Source organism: Coregonus clupeaformis, chromosome 39, assembly GCF_020615455.1.
Source record: "Coregonus clupeaformis isolate EN_2021a chromosome 39, ASM2061545v1, whole genome shotgun sequence".
In the NCBI taxonomy this organism is placed as follows: domain Eukaryota; kingdom Metazoa; phylum Chordata; class Actinopteri; order Salmoniformes; family Salmonidae; genus Coregonus; species Coregonus clupeaformis.
In genome coordinates, this window is record NC_059230.1 from 5,206,735 (window position 1) to 5,224,234 (window position 17,500).

Below are 17,500 nucleotides of genomic sequence, written 5' to 3' on the forward strand. Positions count from 1 at the left end.
GGTATATGGAGGGTATATGGAGGGGTATATGGAGGGGAATATGGAGGGTATATGGAGGGGTATATGGAGGGGAATATGGAGGGGAATATGGAGGGATATATGGAGGGGAATATGTAGGGGTATATGGAGGGGAATATGGAGGGATATATGGAGGGTATATGGAGGGGTATATGGAGGGTATATGGAGGGGTATATGGAGGGGTATATGGAGGGGTATATGGAGGGGTATATTGAGGGGAATATGGAGGGATATATGGAGGGGATATGGAGGGGTATATGGAGGGTATATGGAGGGGTATATGGAGGGGAATATGGAGGGGAATATGGAGGGGAATATGGAGGGGGATATGGAGGGTATATGGAGGGGTATATGGAGGGAATATGGAGGGGAATATGGAGGAGTATATGGAGGGGAATATGGAGGGTATATGGAGGGGTATATGGAGGAGTATATGGAGGGAAATATGGAGGGGTATATGAGGGGAATATGGAGGGGAATATGGAGGGGTATATGGAGGGGAATATGGAGGGGAATATGGAGGGTATATGGAGGGGAATATGGAGGGGAATATGGAGGAGTATATGGAGGGGTATATGGAGGGGAATATGGAGGGGAATATGGAGGGGTATATGGAGGGGAATATGGAGGGAAATATGGAGGGTATATGGAGGAGTATATGGAGGGGTATATGGAGGGGTATATGGAGGGGAATATGGAGGGTATATGGAGGGATATATGGAGGGTATATGGAGGGGAATATGGAGGGAAATATGGAGGGGAATATGGAGGGGAATATGGAGGGTATATATGGAGGGGAATATGGAGGGGAATATGGAGGGAAATATGGAGGGGAATATGGAGGGATATATGGAGGGGAATATGGAGGGGAATATGGAGGGAAATATGGAGGGGTATATGGAGGGGAATATGGAGGGTATATGGAGGGATATATGGAGGGTATATGGAGGGGAATATGGAGGGGGATAGGGAGGGGAATATGGAGGGGAATATGGAGGGTATATGGAGGGGAATATGGAGGGTATATGGAGGGGAATATGGAGGGAAATATGGAGGGGTATATGGAGGGGAATATGGAGGGTATATGGAGGGGAATATGGAGGGGAATATGGAGGGTATATGGAGGGATATATGGAGGGTATATGGAGGGGAATATGGAGGGGGATAGGGAGGGAATATGGAGGGAATATGGAGGGTATATGGAGGGGAATATGGAGGGGAATATGGAGGGGTATATGGAGGGGTATATGGAGGGAAATATGGAGGGTATATGGAGGGGTATATGGAGGGGAATATGGAGGGGAATATGGAGGAGTATATGGAGGAGTATATGGAGGGAAATATGGAGGGGTATATGGAGGGGAATATGGAGGGAAATATGGAGGGTATATGGAGGAGTATATGGAGGGGTATATGGAGGGGAATATGGAGGGTATATGGAGGGATATATGGAGGGTATATGGAGGGGAATATGGAGGGAAATATGGAGGGGAATATGGAGGGATATATGGAGGGGAATATGGAGGGATATATGGAGGGGAATATGGAGGGAAATATGGAGGGGAATATGGAGGGATATATGGAGGGGTATATGGAGGGGTATATGGAGGGGAATATGGAGGGGATATGGAGGGATATATGGAGGGGAATATGGAGGGATATATGGAGGGGAATATGGAGGGGATATATGGAGGGGAATATGGAGGAGTATATGGAGGGGAATATGGAGGGGTATATGGAGGGGAATATGGAGGGGAATATGGAGGGGTATATGGAGGGGAATATGGAGGGGAATATGGAGGGGTATATGGAGGGGAATATGGAGGGGTATATGGAGGGGAATATGGAGGGGTATATGGAGGGATATATGGAGGGGAATATGGAGGGGTATATGGAGGGGTATATGGAGGGGAATATGGAGGGAAATATGGAGGGAAATATGGAGGGATATATGGAGGGGAATATGGAGGGATATATGGAGGGGAATATGGAGGGATATATGGAGGGGAATATGGAGGGGTATATGGAGGGATATATGGAGGGGAATATGGAGGGGTATATGGAGGGTATATGGAGGGGAATATGGAGGGAAATATGGAGGGAATATGGAGGGATATATGGAGGGAATATGGAGGGATATATGGAGGGGAATATGGAGGATATATGGAGGGGAATATGGAGGGTATATGGAGGGATATATGGAGGGAATATGGAGGGGAATATGGAGGGTATATGGAGGGGGTATATGGAGGGGTATATGGAGGGTATATGGAGGGGAATATGGAGGGAAATATGGAGGGTATATGGAGGGGTATATGGAGGGGTATATGGAGGGGAATATGGAGGGGAATATGGAGGGGAATATGGAGGGGTATATGGAGGGGTATATGGAGGGGAATATGGAGGGATATATGGAGGGAATATGGAGGGGTATATGGAGGGGTATATGGAGGGGTATATGGAGGGGAATATGGAGGGGTATATGGAGGGGAATATGGAGGGGTATATGGAGGGGTATATGGAGGGGAATATGGAGGGGAATATGGAGGGGAATATGGAGGGTATATGGAGGGGTATATGGAGGGGAATATGGAGGGGAATATGGAGGGGAATATGGAGGGGTATATGGAGGGGAATATGGAGGGTATATGGAGGGGTATATGGAGGTGTATATGGAGGGGAATATGGAGGGGAATATGGAGGGGTATATTGAGGGGTATATTGAGGGGTAGATAGAGGGGTATTTGAGGGGTATTTTGAAAACCTATTATAAGAGGAAGGATAAGTAATGAAGGTATGAGTGATGAAGACTGAGTTGTATTATGGTTGTAGTTGGCCTACCTAATGGCCACATTTGTTTTCAATATAATAATTGAATGTGAACATACCATTGACAAAGACTGACGTGTCGTTGAATGTCGATGCCGACTCCAGAGTCTGTCTTCCGACTGTATTCTGTCAGTATCCACTCGGTCATTCTGAGGGGGATATGGAGGGGGATATATCCACTGTCATTCTGAGGGGGATATGGAGGGGATATATCCACTGTCATTCTGAGGGGGATATGGAGGGGGATATATCCACTCTGTCATTCTGAGGGGGATATGGAGGGGGATATATCCACTGTCATTCTGAGGGGGATATGGAGGGGATATATCCACTGTCATTCTGAGGGGGATATGGAGGGGGATATATCCACTGTCATTCTGAGGGGGATATGGAGGGGATATATCCACTCTGTCATTCTGAGGGGGATATGGAGGGTTATATATCCACTCTGTCATTTTGAGGGGGATATGGAGGGGGATATATACACTGTCATTCTGAGGGGGATATGGAGGGGATATATCCACTGTCATTCTGAGGGGGATATGGAGGGGGATATGGAGGGTAATATATCCACTGTCATTCTGAGGGGGATATATCCACTGTCATTCTGAGGGGGATATGGAGGGGGATATATCCACTGTCATTCTGAGGGGGATATGGAGGGGGATATATCCACTGTTATTCTGAGGGGGATATGGAGGGGGATATGTCCACTGTCATTCTGAGGGGGATATGGAGGGGGATATATCCACTCTGTCATTCTGAAAGTTTTTCCTCTGATGACAGAAACGCAGAGGATGACGTGGTAGTGTTTTGGTGTGCGTTCGTTTTATCCTACCAGGGGTGCTGGGTCAGCGCCAGCAGCGTTTTCATGCTGGGTCAGCGCCAGCAGCGTTTTCATGCTGGGTCAGCGCCAGCAGCGTTTTCATGCTGGGTCAGCGCCAGCAGCGTTTTCATGCTGGGTCAGCGCCAGCAGCGTTTTCATGCTGGGTCAGCGCCAGCAGCGTTTCATGCTGGGTCAGCGCCAGCAGCGTTTTCATGCTGGGTCAGCGCCAGCAGCGTTTTCATGCTGGGTCAGCGCCAGCAGCGTTTTCATCTTGTTAAACTCGTGGAGCAGTTTAACAACAATTCCTTTTTGGGGGGAAAACAGAGTTTTTGCATTTCGTTTTATAGCTTATCTCATGCTGTTCTATACATTTTGCCGTGAAGATGATAGAACATTTTGCAGTTTTAAAGCAAATTTCCTGCTATTCCACACAGTATGAAAAAATATATATTTTATGTATGCACTGGATAAGAGCGTCTGCTAAATGACTAAAATGTAAATGTAAATTTTGCCATGAGGCTGAGAGAAAATGTAGCATTTTAAAGCTAATTTCCTGCAATTCTACACATTTTGCCATTGCCTATGATGTGTTCATATACTTTTATTTTATATTTAAAAAATGTAATTGTGGGGGATGAATCAACCTGTTCTGAATATTGGGGCCATCCCCTGTGGCAATTTCAGCCATGACTAAAACACAGAGCAGTCTAAACTCTTTGATCCTTTAAAAACCTGCTTCATGTAAAATATTTTGTGCTATAGCTTGGAAAATAAATAAAATGTGACTCTGGATGACAACATAAGACAATTTGTTTCCAACTAGGGTATCTAGGCGATACTGATATCGTGACAACCCTACCAATGACAATTTCAATAATCCACGGTAACATGTCCATCCACATCATGTTCTCCACCAGCTCTACAAGCAGTACCACCCGTTACCGCGCCCCGGAGGCCACGCCCTCGCTCACAGCGAAGGGGAAGTGGAACGACAACGGGGAGTGGGAGGAGCTAACCCTAAACGCAGCCAATCAGCTGTCGAGGTGGTCTTCTCCACGGAACTCCAGCGGTCCCGCCTCCCACAAGCTTTCCACCTATCAACGGCCTCTCCTAAGCAAAGGTCCGCCTCTACATCGGTAGACATCGGGGAAAGGAGGGCGGGGGGGCAACGGCAGGGCGGGGCCGGGCATAGATTCGGAGGAGGGGTTTACCATGGAAACAGCAGGGCCAAACGTCGGCCCAAACCCCAGTCCGCCTCCGACGCGCAGCAATTGGTCCTCCTGTATCCCAATAACCCCGCTTACAAGTTCCATCCAGTCCTTCCAACATTCCCATTGGCCAGTTATCCGCACGGACAGGCCTACTTTTTGGACGGCGCCGTCGCCTCATTGGAGCATCTACCGCAGATGCACCGCTTAGACCACGCCCCGTTGGAGGGGCTGACACGCCCTTCTCTCTACTCACGCTCTGATTCGTCCTCCCTGTCGCCACTCAGGCGGAATCTCCGCCCATCCGGGCTGGGATTGGCCAGGGTCTACCAGGGCGGGCTCTCGAGCGGAAACGCAGCCAGGAGATTGGACGTCGGGAGAATAGAGGCGGGGCATTACAGCGACGACTCCAACTTCCTGCCTGGACTTCCTCGTCGTGCCACCAGCCAACCGGACGTCAAGTTCCCCAGAGTAGTCCCCGCCTCCAACCCCGCCTCTGAGTTCCGTCCCCTAGGTTACTACCCCCACCTGTCACGTCACCAGACTCCACAAAGACCCTCCTACCTGCCTCTAAACTCCTCCCCCTTACCAGACCGGCCCACCTCGCTGTGTGTCCTAGGGGGAGTCGGTGGAAGCTACAGCGATTCAGACCCAGAGGTGTTCTATCCCTACTACAGCCCAGCACCCCCGTTGGGTAAAGTGGTACGGTCCAATGCTCTGGCTAGGATGAGGTTCTCCTCTGGGAGTTTACAACTGGAGGAGGAAGAGGAGGGGGAAGAGGAAGAGGAGAGGTATAGCAGTGGGGGAGAGGGGAAGCCTCGGATTACGAAATTGAGACTGTAGAATAGTGTTGTGTGACGTGTGTGTGTGTGTGTGTGTGTGTGGTCAGGATGACATTGGGTGTATTCAGGATGCTTTGTACATTGAATGGACACTCCAAAACGTATACAGTGTTGAATTGAACGTTCGGTTACAGACATGTGCCCGTTTTGTACAACTTTACAAAAAGTAGCGTATCCTGTTTTGATTGAAGGTTTTGGTACATGTCTGAATTAATCTGTCAATAAAGAGGGTAATCTGTATGAAAGTTTGGTACATGTCTGAATTAATCTGTCAATAAAGAGGGTAATCTGTATGAAAGTTTGGTACATGTCTGAATTAATCTGTCAATAAAGAGGGTAATCTGTATGAAAGTTTGGTACATGTCTGAATTAATCTGTCAATAAAGAGGGTAATCTGTATGAAAGTTTGGTACATGTCTGAATTAATCTGTCAATAAAGAGTGTAATCTGTATGAAAGTTTGGTACATGTCTGAATTAATCTGTCAATAAAGAGTGTAATCTGTATGAAAGTTTGGTACATGTCTGAATTAATCTGTCAATAAAGAGGGTAATCTGTATGAAAGTTTGGTACATGTCTGAATTAATCTGTCAATAAAGTGTGTAATCTGTATGAAAGATCACGGTGTCTTTACTTGAGAACGAACATGATCTGAACATCATATTCATAAAGCATCGACACTGAACAAAAATTTTACTCAGCATGCAACAATTACAAATATTTTACTGAGTTACAGTTCACATAAGGATATCACTCAATTGAAATAAATGCATTAGGCCCTAATCTATGTATTTCACATGACTGGGAATACAGATATGCATCTGTTGGTCACAGATACCTTAAAAAAAAAAAAAAAAGTAAGGGCGTGGATCAGAAAACCAGTCAGTATCTGTTGTGACCGCAATTTGCCTCACGCAGCGCTACACATCTCCTTCGCATAGAGTCGATCAGAAGTGGAGTGCTAATCTAGAAATCAGTTTTATCTTTCAGATCATAATAAATAAAAGCAGGGTTGGGGTCAATTCCATTTAAATTCAGGAAGTAAACCAACATTACAATTGCAATTCTCTTCAATGCTTTTCAATGGAGGAAACATTTGAATTGGAGTTTGGTTATTTTTTTTTTAATTTACTCGAATTGAAATGGAATTGACCCCAAACCCTGATATGGACCTGATGCTAGATCAGCATTTCTACTTTGAGACACTTTTTGAATACGTCCCTGGATATAAAATCCCATTTTACTAAACATTTTTACTACATAGATTCAGAGGCTTTGACTATCAAACCAGCACGTAGCCGAAAACACTGCAACACACAAATGTTAAGGCCAAAATGTAATATTTATTCCAAAAGAAATCCCACACAAATGAACTTTAAAAACACACACAAAAGATTGTTAAACACAAGCACACATCTTCCCCTCAGCATTTCTCCCGACACACTCTTTACTGTTACCAATAAACGTATAATTTTTTTTAATCAAACTATATTTACAACATTACTCTTTCAACATCTATTGAAATCAAAAAATGGATCATGCAACATTTTTCTAAATTTCCCAGACAAATTAGATATGTGTGACCTACTAATCCCATATAAAAACAAGAAATGTAATATTTAAATGTATCCAATATACAGGTAACGTTAAAAAGCAGGTCCCTGAGTTTTTAATTTTTTTGAAAATGTGGAGGAAATGTGAAAAACGACTCTAGATGGCACTGGTGTGGGTACTACGGAACTGGAATGGGTGCTACGGAACTGGAATGGGTGCTACGGAACTGGAATGGGTGCTACGGAACTGGTGTGGGTGCTACGGAACTGGAATGGGTGCTACGGAACTGGAATGGGTGCTACGGAACTGGAATGGGTGCTACGGAACTGGAATGGGTGCTACGGAACTGGTGTGGGTGCTACGGAACTGGAATGGGTGCTACGGAACTGGAATGGGTGCTACGGAACTGGAATGGGTGCTACGGAACTGGTGTGGGTGCTACGGAACTGGAATGTTGGTGGGATGACATTCTAACTGAATTCTGGAATAGAACACTGGGGATAAATGTCAACAAAAACCCTACACTCCTGAACAGAGTTTTGACACTCCACTGGCTCCTAGGTTAGGATCCCTATCCGTCTCCTTGGCCTTAACCCTTCAATGTTTTCCGATCTGTAAGGTCGAATCAACATAGTGGAAGCTCCACCACTACACTGATTATACCTATCCAGACCCTACAGATCCACCACTACACTGATTATACCTATCCAGACCCTACAGATCCACCACTACACTGATTATACCTATCCAGACCCTACAGATCCACCACTACACTGTTTATACCTATCCAGACCCTACAGATCCACCACTACACTGATTATACCTATCCAGACCCTACAGATCCACCACTACACTGATTATACCTATCCAGACCCTACAGATCCACCACTACACTGATTATACCTATCCAGACCCTACAGATCCACCACTACACTGATTATACCTATCCAGACCCTACAGATCCACCACTACACTGATTATACCTATCCAGACCCTACAGATCCACCACTACACTGTTTATACCTATCCAGACCCTACAGATCCACCACTACACTGATTATACCTATCCAGACCCTACAGATCCACCACTACACTGATTATACCTATCCAGACCCTACAGATCCACCACTACACTGATTATACCTATCAAGAGCCTTCAGACATGCTAACACTGAGGGGGTTAAGACGAAGGGCAAGGGGTTAGACGGGTAGTGATTTGTAACCAGCTGAGAGTTAATGAGTAATACACCCAGTGAATGAACAGGCGACAGACGAGCTAGCTGGTTGGGGAAAGTACATCTCTATGTGTCGAGGTAGACAGTACATCGTAGCCTTTTCCACTGTGGCTAAGACCCGAGATAGTCAGCAAAGCAAGATAGTTTGGTTACATTACTGGGGTGTGTGTTTGGACAGACAGCGAAGCTTTTGACTAGACTGAACTTTTACATTTCTTCTTTTCTTCCCTCTTTCGTTTAGCTGGAATCTACCTCCAATCTCTCTCTCCTTCCATCTCTTCTCCTTTATGTTGGAGTGAAACTGAGAGAGAGAGAGATAGATAGAGAGAGAGAGAGAGAGGGAGAGAGAGAGAGAGAGAGATAGATAGAGAGAGAGAGAGAGAGAGATTTATTAGAAGAGAGAGAGAGAGGGGGGGAGAGAGAGAGATTTATCAGAAGAAGAGAGAGGGGGAGAGAGAGAGAGAGAGAGAGAGAGAGAGAGAGGATGAGAGGAGAGAAACTTACTTCTGGAAGCGTGCTATGATCCTGGCGACCATCTTGTCTGTGACTCCAGGACAGACGTCTTCAGCCAGCTGGATGTTTCTCTCCAACTCCTCTATAGCATGCCTCTGTTCGGCACCGTCCCGGTGATCAAACCTCAGCTGCAACATACACATTCAGAAATGTCCAATAACACTGTCTGAACATATCAACATGCATATGAAGCATATTTACCTCAGAGAAGACTGTGGCTTTACTGATGGACTTCAAGTGCTGCTCCTGGTCCTGGTCTTGGTCCTGGGGGGAGGGGGAGAGCGTGAGAGAGAGAGGTTAGCTAGGGATCCTGGGGGGCGGGGGGAGAGCGTGAGAGAGAGGTTAGCTAGGGATCCTGGGGGAAGAGCGTGAGAGAGAGGTTAGCTAGGGATCCTGGGGGTGAGAGCGTGAGAGAGGGAGGTTAGCTAGGGATCCTGGGGAGGGGGAGAGCGTGAGCGAGAGAGGTTAGCTAGGGATCCTGGGGCGTGAGAGAGAGAGGTTAGCTAGGGATGTTAACAAGGAAATCCTCTGTGCAGATGAACCAACCAACACACACTGACCGCTCCACTGAGCACCTTCCTGACGTCCTTATCTTTCTTCCGTACGGTGGTGAACGACCACTCGGGCTGTGACGGGCTGTTCTCCTTGTTACTGGACTCACTGAGGAGAGAGATGAAAGGGTTGCACACACACACACAACACCCCCCCTCACCCCCCCGCCACACACCCCCACCCCACCCCCTAGACCTACCCATCGTCGTCTGAGCTAGAGTCGTCATCACTGTGTTCTTCAGTCTTCCATCTCTGAAACCTGTCTATCAGTTCAGTCAGGTAGGAAGTCTTCTTGCAGTTCTTTACTATGAACTTATGTTTCAACAACTCTCCGGCTGAGGGTCTCTGGAGGAGGGAGGGAGGGAGTAGGAGAGAAAGAGGAGAGAGAGGGAGGGAGTAGAGTAGGAGAGAAAGAGGAGAGAGAAGGAGTAGAGTAGGAGAGAAAGAGGAGAGAGGGAGGGAGTAGAGTAGGAGAGAAAGAGGAGAGAGAAGGAGTAGAGTAGGAGAGAAAGAGGAGAGAGAGGGAGGGAGTAGAGTAGGAGAGAAAGAGGAGAGAGAGGGAGGGAGGGAGTAGGAGAGAAAGAGGAGAGAGAGGGAGGGAGTAGAGTAGGAGAGAAAGAGGAGAGAGAAGGAGTAGAGTAGGAGAGAGAGGGAGGGAGTAGAGTAGGAGAGAAAGAGGAGAGAGAAGGAGTAGAGTAGGAGAGAAAGAGGAGAGAGAGGGAGGGAGTAGAGTAGGAGAGAAAGAGGAGAGAGAAGGAGTAGAGTAGGAGAGAAAGAGGAGAGAGGGAGGGAGGGAGTAGGAGAGAAAGAGGAGAGGGAGGGAGGGAGGGAGGGAGTAGAGTAGGAGAGAAAGAGGAGAGAGAGGGAGGGAGGGAGTAGGAGAGAAAGAGGAGAGGGAGGGAGGGAGGGAGAGAGTAGGAGAGAAAGAGGAGAGAGAGGGAGGGAGGGAGTAGAGTAGGAGAGAAAGAGGAGAGAGAAGGAGTAGAGTAGGAGAGAAAGAGGAGAGAGAAGGAGTAGAGTAGGAGAGAAAGAGGAGAGAGAAGGAGTAGAGTAGGAGAGAAAGAGGAGAGAGAAGGAGTAGAGTAGGAGAGAAAGAGGAGAGAGAGGGAGGGAGTAGAGTAGGAGAGAAAGAGGAGAGAGAAGGAGTAGAGTAGGAGAGAAAGAGGAGAGAGAGGGAGTAGAGTAGGAGAGAAAGAGGAGAGAGAGGGAGTAGAGTAGGAGAGAAAGAGGAGAGAGAAGGAGTAGAGTAGGAGAGAAAGAGGAGAGAGAAGGAGTAGAGTAGGAGAGAAAGAGGAGAGAGGGAGGGAGTAGAGTAGGAGAGAAAGAGGAGAGAGAGGGAGGGAGTAGAGTAGGAGAGAAAGAGGAGAGAGAGGGAGGGAGTAGAGTAGGAGAGAAAGAGGAGAGAGAGGGAGGGAGTAGAGTAGGAGAGAAAGAGGAGAGAAAAGGAGTAGAGTAGGAGAGAGAGGGAGGTAGTAGAGTAGGAGAGAAAGAGGAGAGAGAAGGAGTAGAGTAGGAGAGAAAGAGGAGAGAGAGGGAGGGAGTAGAGTAGAGAGAAAGAGGAGAGAGAAGGAGTAGAGTAGGAGAGAAAGAGGAGAGAGAGAGAAAGAGGAGAGAGAGGGAGTAGAGTAGGAGAGAAAGAGGAGAGAGAAGGAGTAGAGTAGGAGAGAAAGAGGAGAGAGAAGGAGTAGAGTAGGAGAGAAAGAGGAGAGAGAAGGAGTAGAGTAGGAGAGAAAGAGGAGAGAGGGAGGGAGTAGAGTAGGAGAGAAAGAGGAGAGAGAGGGAGGGAGTAGAGTAGGAGAGAAAGAGGAGAGAGAGGGAGGGAGTAGAGTAGGAGAGAAAGAGGAGAGAGAAGGAGTAGAGTAGGAGAGAAAGAGGAGAGAGAGGGAGGGAGTAGAGTAGGAGAGAAAGAGGAGAGAGAAGGAGTAGAGTAGGAGAAAATAAATAGAAGAATTGGGTAGCGAAGCAAAATATATTCAACCAACAGGTGGCAGCAACAAGCAAGATGTCTCACACAGGTTGAATCTCAATTGTATTTCCTCGATTCCTAACATCCTTCCACACTGATGAAGATCAGCAGGGACCAACCTCAGATCTTCTCTCATCAAAATTCGTTTTTTTGAGAAAGAGACAAGGAGATGAGGACAAAAGGTAGGAAGTAAACCCATGGACACGCTCCCCCCTTCCAATGTACTTACGAAGACTGGATCCTTATTGAGACAGGAGTCAGTGAACTCCTTGAAGCTCTTGGAGAAATCTCCCCCGAGGGAGGGGGGACTGCTCTTCGGGATCAGGAAGAGAACTCTCATAGGGTGTATGTCACTGTTTGGAGGCTCTCCTTTAGCTAGCTCTATCGCTGTTATACCTAAAGACCAGATATCAGCCTAGAGGGGGAGAATGAACAGAACAACCACCACCACAGGGTTGAACATTTAAACAACAACAGGATTGAACATTTAAACAACAACAACCACAGGGTTGAACATTTAAACAACAACAACCACAGGGTTGAACATTTAAACAACAACAGGGTTGAACATTTAAACAACAACAGGGTTGAACATTTAAACAACAACAACCACAGGGTTGAACATTTAAACAACAACAGGGTTGAACATTTAAACAACAACAGGGTTGAACATTTAAACAACCACAGGGTTGAACATTTAAACAACAACAGGGTTGAACATTTAAACAACAACAACGACAGAGTTGAACATTTAAACAACAACAACGACAGAGTTGAACATTTAAACAACAACAACCACAGGGTTGAACATTTAAACAACAACCACCACAGGGTTCATATCACTATTAGGAGGTTGGCCTTTATCTCTGGAGTAGTGATACCAGATATCAGCCTGGAGAAGGGGGGGTCTCTCTAGATAGGACTCTAATGACAGAGTATTCAGATACACTCCATTACACACAAAACACAAGTCTTTCACTCCCTCCCTGACACTTAATGGCATATAAAGTTGAAAGGTCAACCATATACACACTGACTCAACCACACCACCCTCCTAGACACTCAACCATACACACACACACACACACACACACACACACACACACACACAGACTCAACCACACCATCCTCCTAGACACAAAGCAACCTAACCACACCACCCTCCTAGACACAAAGCAACCTAACCTAACCTAACCACCCTCCTAGACACAAAGCAACCTAACCTAACCACCCTCCTAGACACAAAGCAACCTAACCTAACCAACCTCCTAGACACAAAGCAACCTAACCTAACCTAACCAACCTCCTAGACACAAAGCAACCTAACCTAACCACCCTCCTAGACACAAAGCAACCTAACCTAACCACCCTCCTAGACACAAAGCAACCTAACCAAACCTAACCACCCTCCTAGACACAAAGCAACCTAACCTAACCTAACCACCCTCCTAGACACAAAGCAACCTAACCTAACCAACCTCCTAGACACAAAGCAACCTAACCTAACCACCCTCCTAGACACAAAGCAACCTAACCTAACCACCCTCCTAGACACAAAGCAACCTAACCTAACCACCCTCCTAGACACAAAGCAACCTAACCAAACCAACCTCCTAGACACAAAGCAACCTAACCTAACCACCCTCCTAGACACAAAGCAACCTAACCTAACCACCCTCCTAGACACAAAGCAACCTAACCTAACCACCCTCCTAGACACAAAGCAACCTAACCAAACCTAACCACCCTCCTAGACACAAAGCAACCTAACCTAACCTAACCACCCTCCTAGACACAAAGCAACCTAACCTAACCACCCTCCTAGACACAAAGCAACCTAACCTAACCTAACCACCCTCCTAGACATAAAGCAACCTAACCTAAACTAACCACCCTCCTAGACACAAAGCAACCTAACCTAACCTAACCACCCTCCTAGACATAAAGCAACCTAACCTAAACTAACCACCCTCCTAGACACAAAGCAACCTAACCTAACCTAACCACCCTCCTAGACATAAAGCAACCTAACCTAAACTAACCACCCTCCTAGACACAAAGCAACCTAACCTAACCTAACCACCCCCCTAGACACAAAGCAACCTAACCTAACCTAACCACCCTCCTAGACACAAAGCAACCTAACCAAACCACCCTCCTAGACACAAAGCAACCTAACCTAACCACCATCCTAGACACAAAGCAACCTAACCAAACCTAACCACCCTCCTAGACACAAAGCAACCTAACCTAACCTAACCACCATCCTAGACATAAAGCAACCTAACCTAACCTAACCACCCTCCTAGACACAAAGCAACCTAACCTAACCTAACCACCCTCCAAGACACAAAGCAACCTAACCTAAACTAACCACCCTCCTAGACACAAAGCAACCTAACCTAAACTAACCACCCTCCTAGACACAAAGCAACCTAACCTAACCTAACCACCCTCCTAGACACAAAGCAACCTAACCTAACCACCCTCCTAGACACAAAGCAACCTAACCTAACCTAACCACCCTCCTAGACATAAAGCAACCTAACCTAAACTAACCACCCTCCTAGACACAAAGCAACCTAACCTAACCACCCTCCTAGACACAAAGCAACCTAACCTAACCTAACCACCCTCCTAGACATAAAGCAACCTAACCTAAACTAACCACCCTCCTAGACACAAAGCAACCTAACCTAACCACTCTCCTAGACACAAAGCAACCTAACCTAACCACCTTCCTAGACATAAAGCAACCTAACCTAACCACCCTCCTAGACATAAAGCAACCTAACCTAACCTAACCACCCTCCTAGACATAAAGCAACCTAACCTAAACTAACCACCCTCCTAGACACAAAGCAAACTAACCACCCTCCTAGACACAAAGCAACCTAAGCCAACCAGCTCAGAGAGACAAAGGAAAGAGGCGTCTCTCTCTACCTTTTGATCGTAAGCAGACTGTTGTATGACTTCCGGTGCCATCCAGAATGGTGTCCCTACAAATGTCTCCCTCTTTATCTGTGTGTCTGTCAGCTGTCCAGCCACTCCAAAGTCTGCTAGCTTCACCTCCCCGTGCTCAGAGAGAAGGACATTGGCAGCTACAGAGAGGGGGAGGGACACACACCAAATACATTTACTGGAGACATTTCCCTTTTGCAGTGTGAGTTATCCTGAACAAAAATATCAAATGCAACATGCAACAATTTCAAAGATTTTACTGAGTTACAGTTCATATAATGAAATCAGTAAATTGAAATAAATTCATTAGGCCCTAATCTATGGATTTCACATGACTGGGAATACAGATATCCATCTGTTGGTCACAGATACCTTTAAAAAAAAGGTGGGGGCATGGATCAGAAAACCAGTCAGTATCTGATGTGACCACCATTTGCCTCATGCAGCGCGACACATCTCCTTCGCATAGAGTTAATCAGACTGTTGATTGTGGCCTGTGGAATGTTGTCCCATTCCTCTTCAATGGCTGTGCGAAGTTGCTGGATAATGGTGGAAACTGGATCACGCTGTCGTACACGTCGATCCAGAGCATCCCAAACATGCTCAATGGGTGACATGTCTGGTGAGTATGCAGGCCATGGAAGAACTGGGACATTTTCAGCTTCCAGGAATTGTGTACAGATCCTTGTGACATGGGGCCGTGTATTATCATGCTGAAACATGAGGTGATGGTGGCAGATGAATGGCACGACAATGGGCCTCAGGATCTCGTCACGGTATATCTGTGCATTCAAATTGCCATCAATAAAATGCAATTGTGTTCGTTGTCCGTAGCTTATGCCTGCCCATACCATAACCCCACCATGGGGCACTCTGTCAACAACGTTCACATCATCAAACCACTCACCCAACAACACCATACACGTGGTCTGTGGTTGTGAGGCCGGTTGGACGTAATGCCAAATTCTCTAAAACGACGTTGAGGCGGCTTATGGTAGAGAAATCAACATGCAATTATCTGGCAACAGCTCTGGTGGACATTCCTGCAGTCAGCATGCCAATTACACACTCCCTCAAAACTTGAGACATCTGTGGCATTGTGTTGTGTGACAAAACTGTACATTTTAGAGTGTCCTTTTATTGTCCCCAGCACAAGGTGCACCTGTGTAATGATCATGCTGTTTAATCAGCTTCTTGATATGCCACACCTGTCAGGTGGATGGATTATCTTGGCAAAGGAGAAATGCTCACTGACAGGGATGTAAGGATGTAAACAAATTTGTGCCCAAAATTTGAGAGAAATAAGCTTTTTGTGCGTGTGTAACATTTCGGGGATATTTTATTTCAGCTCATGAAACATGGGACCAACACTTTACACGTTGCGTTTATATTTGTTTGTTGCGTTTATTTAACCCCCTAGAGTTTTGCAGTGTGAGTTAACAATAATGAACCCTGGGCACAAGCACCGCTGAGAGTAAAATCATTATCTATTTTTCAAGTAACTATTTTCAAGTAAGATGCTCATGGCCGCGGCAACACTTGATAAAGCACTCTGTTCACGCTGGCCCCCCCAAAAAAAGTTACGCTTCCAGTGAGTGTAGCAGGTTTAAAAAAAAACTACTGGTTTTAGCTCCACACACAGAGATACACACTCCACAGATACAACACCACATTTAACTAAGAGCAACACACACACACTCCTACCTTTGATATCTCGGTGTATCTTCTTCTCTGAGTGGAGATAATCCAGACCCTTCAGAATCTCCTTCAGCATGGTGGCAATCTGGCACTCATCAAACGGACCTGCACGCAACTGGACACACACATCACACACACATCACAGATCACACTTTCATAAAAGTAACCATCCACACACACACACACACACTTACCAAGTCCAGAGCTGAACCCCCACCTAGATACTCCATGATGATCCATAGTTTACTGCCCTGAGAGACAGAGAGAGAGTTATAGCTGCAGTGTGTGTGTGTGTGTGTGTGTGTGTGTGTGTGTGTGTGTGTGTGTGTATATATGTGTGTGTGTATTGTGTGTGTGTGTGTGTGTGTGTGTGTGTGTGTGTGTGTGTTCCTATCCTCACCTTTAGGTATGACCCATAGTACTTGGTGACATAGGGACTGTCACATTGACTCAGTACAGTGATCTCCTGTTGTATATCTTCAATCTCATCTTCAGCCTCTTCCAGATCTATCGTCTTAAAGAAGCAACATATTTCAGCCTCTTCCAGATTTATCATCTTAAAGAAGCAACATATTTCAGCCTCTTCCAGATTTATCATCTTAAAGAAGCAACATATTTTAGACATATTGAACGTTTCTTGGTGATGTTTATGAAGGACACTGCTCATAATGGCTTAGTACTGCATCTTACCTTAATGGCTACTACACTCTGGGTGCGATTATCGATGCCTTTGAAGACCTCACCAAATGATCCTTTACCGATTCGCTCCAACTTGGTGAAAAGTTCCTCAGGGTCTACCTGGGACCTCTGGGATGGGGGAGAAGGGGATGGGGGAGAAGGGGAGGGGGAGAAGGGAGAAGGGGAAGGGGATGGGGAGAAGGGGGAGGGTGATGGGGGAGAAGGGGAGGGTGATGGGGGAGAAGGGGAGGGTGATGGGGAGAAGGAGGGTGATGGGGAGAAGGGGAGTGTGATGGGGGAGAAGGGGAGGGGGGATGGGGGGAAGGGGAGGGGGATGGGGGAGAAGGAGGGGGGAGAAGGGAGGGGGGAGAAGGGGAGGGGGAGAAGGAGGGGGATGGGGGAGAAGGGGAGGGGGAGGGGGAGAAGGGGAGGGGGAGAAGGGGAGGGGGAGAAGGGGATGGGGAGAAGGGGAGGGGGGATGGGGGAGAAGGGGAGGGGGGATGGGGGGAGAAGGGGATGGGGAGAAGGGGAGGGGGATGGGGGGAGAAGGAGAAGGGGAGGGGTAGAAGGGGAGGGGGATGGGGGGAGAAGGGGAGGGGGATGGGGGAGAAGGGGAGGGG

At 46.9% G+C, this 17,500-nt stretch overlaps 2 protein-coding genes across 2 annotated transcripts in view; one reads left to right on the forward strand and one right to left on the reverse strand.

The window, feature by feature from the left end:
• The window catches only part of LOC121561179 (FERM domain-containing protein 7-like), a 67,343-nt gene extending 61,027 nt beyond the window's left edge, over positions 1 to 6,316 (forward strand). The window contains exon 14 of the mRNA XM_045211795.1: positions 4,592 to 6,316. Within this exon, the coding sequence (XP_045067730.1) occupies positions 4,592 to 5,725 (1,134 nt within the window). The 3' untranslated portion in view covers positions 5,726 to 6,316. The remainder of the gene's footprint in view (positions 1 to 4,591) is intronic.
• Positions 6,317 to 8,736: 2,420 nt separating this feature from the next.
• LOC121559151 (serine/threonine-protein kinase 26) overlaps positions 8,737 to 17,500 on the reverse strand; it is a 15,476-nt gene continuing 6,712 nt past the window's right edge. The window contains exons 3-13 of the mRNA XM_045211871.1: positions 16,893 to 17,009; positions 16,603 to 16,716; positions 16,397 to 16,453; positions 16,209 to 16,317; positions 14,487 to 14,644; positions 11,773 to 11,958; positions 9,777 to 9,922; positions 9,586 to 9,685; positions 9,227 to 9,289; positions 9,017 to 9,153; positions 8,737 to 8,813 (exon numbers count right to left, since the gene is read on the reverse strand). Of these exons, the coding sequence (XP_045067806.1) occupies positions 8,798 to 8,813; positions 9,017 to 9,153; positions 9,227 to 9,289; positions 9,586 to 9,685; positions 9,777 to 9,922; positions 11,773 to 11,958; positions 14,487 to 14,644; positions 16,209 to 16,317; positions 16,397 to 16,453; positions 16,603 to 16,716; positions 16,893 to 17,009 (1,203 nt within the window). The 3' untranslated portion in view covers positions 8,737 to 8,797. The remainder of the gene's footprint in view (positions 8,814 to 9,016; positions 9,154 to 9,226; positions 9,290 to 9,585; positions 9,686 to 9,776; positions 9,923 to 11,772; positions 11,959 to 14,486; positions 14,645 to 16,208; positions 16,318 to 16,396; positions 16,454 to 16,602; positions 16,717 to 16,892; positions 17,010 to 17,500) is intronic.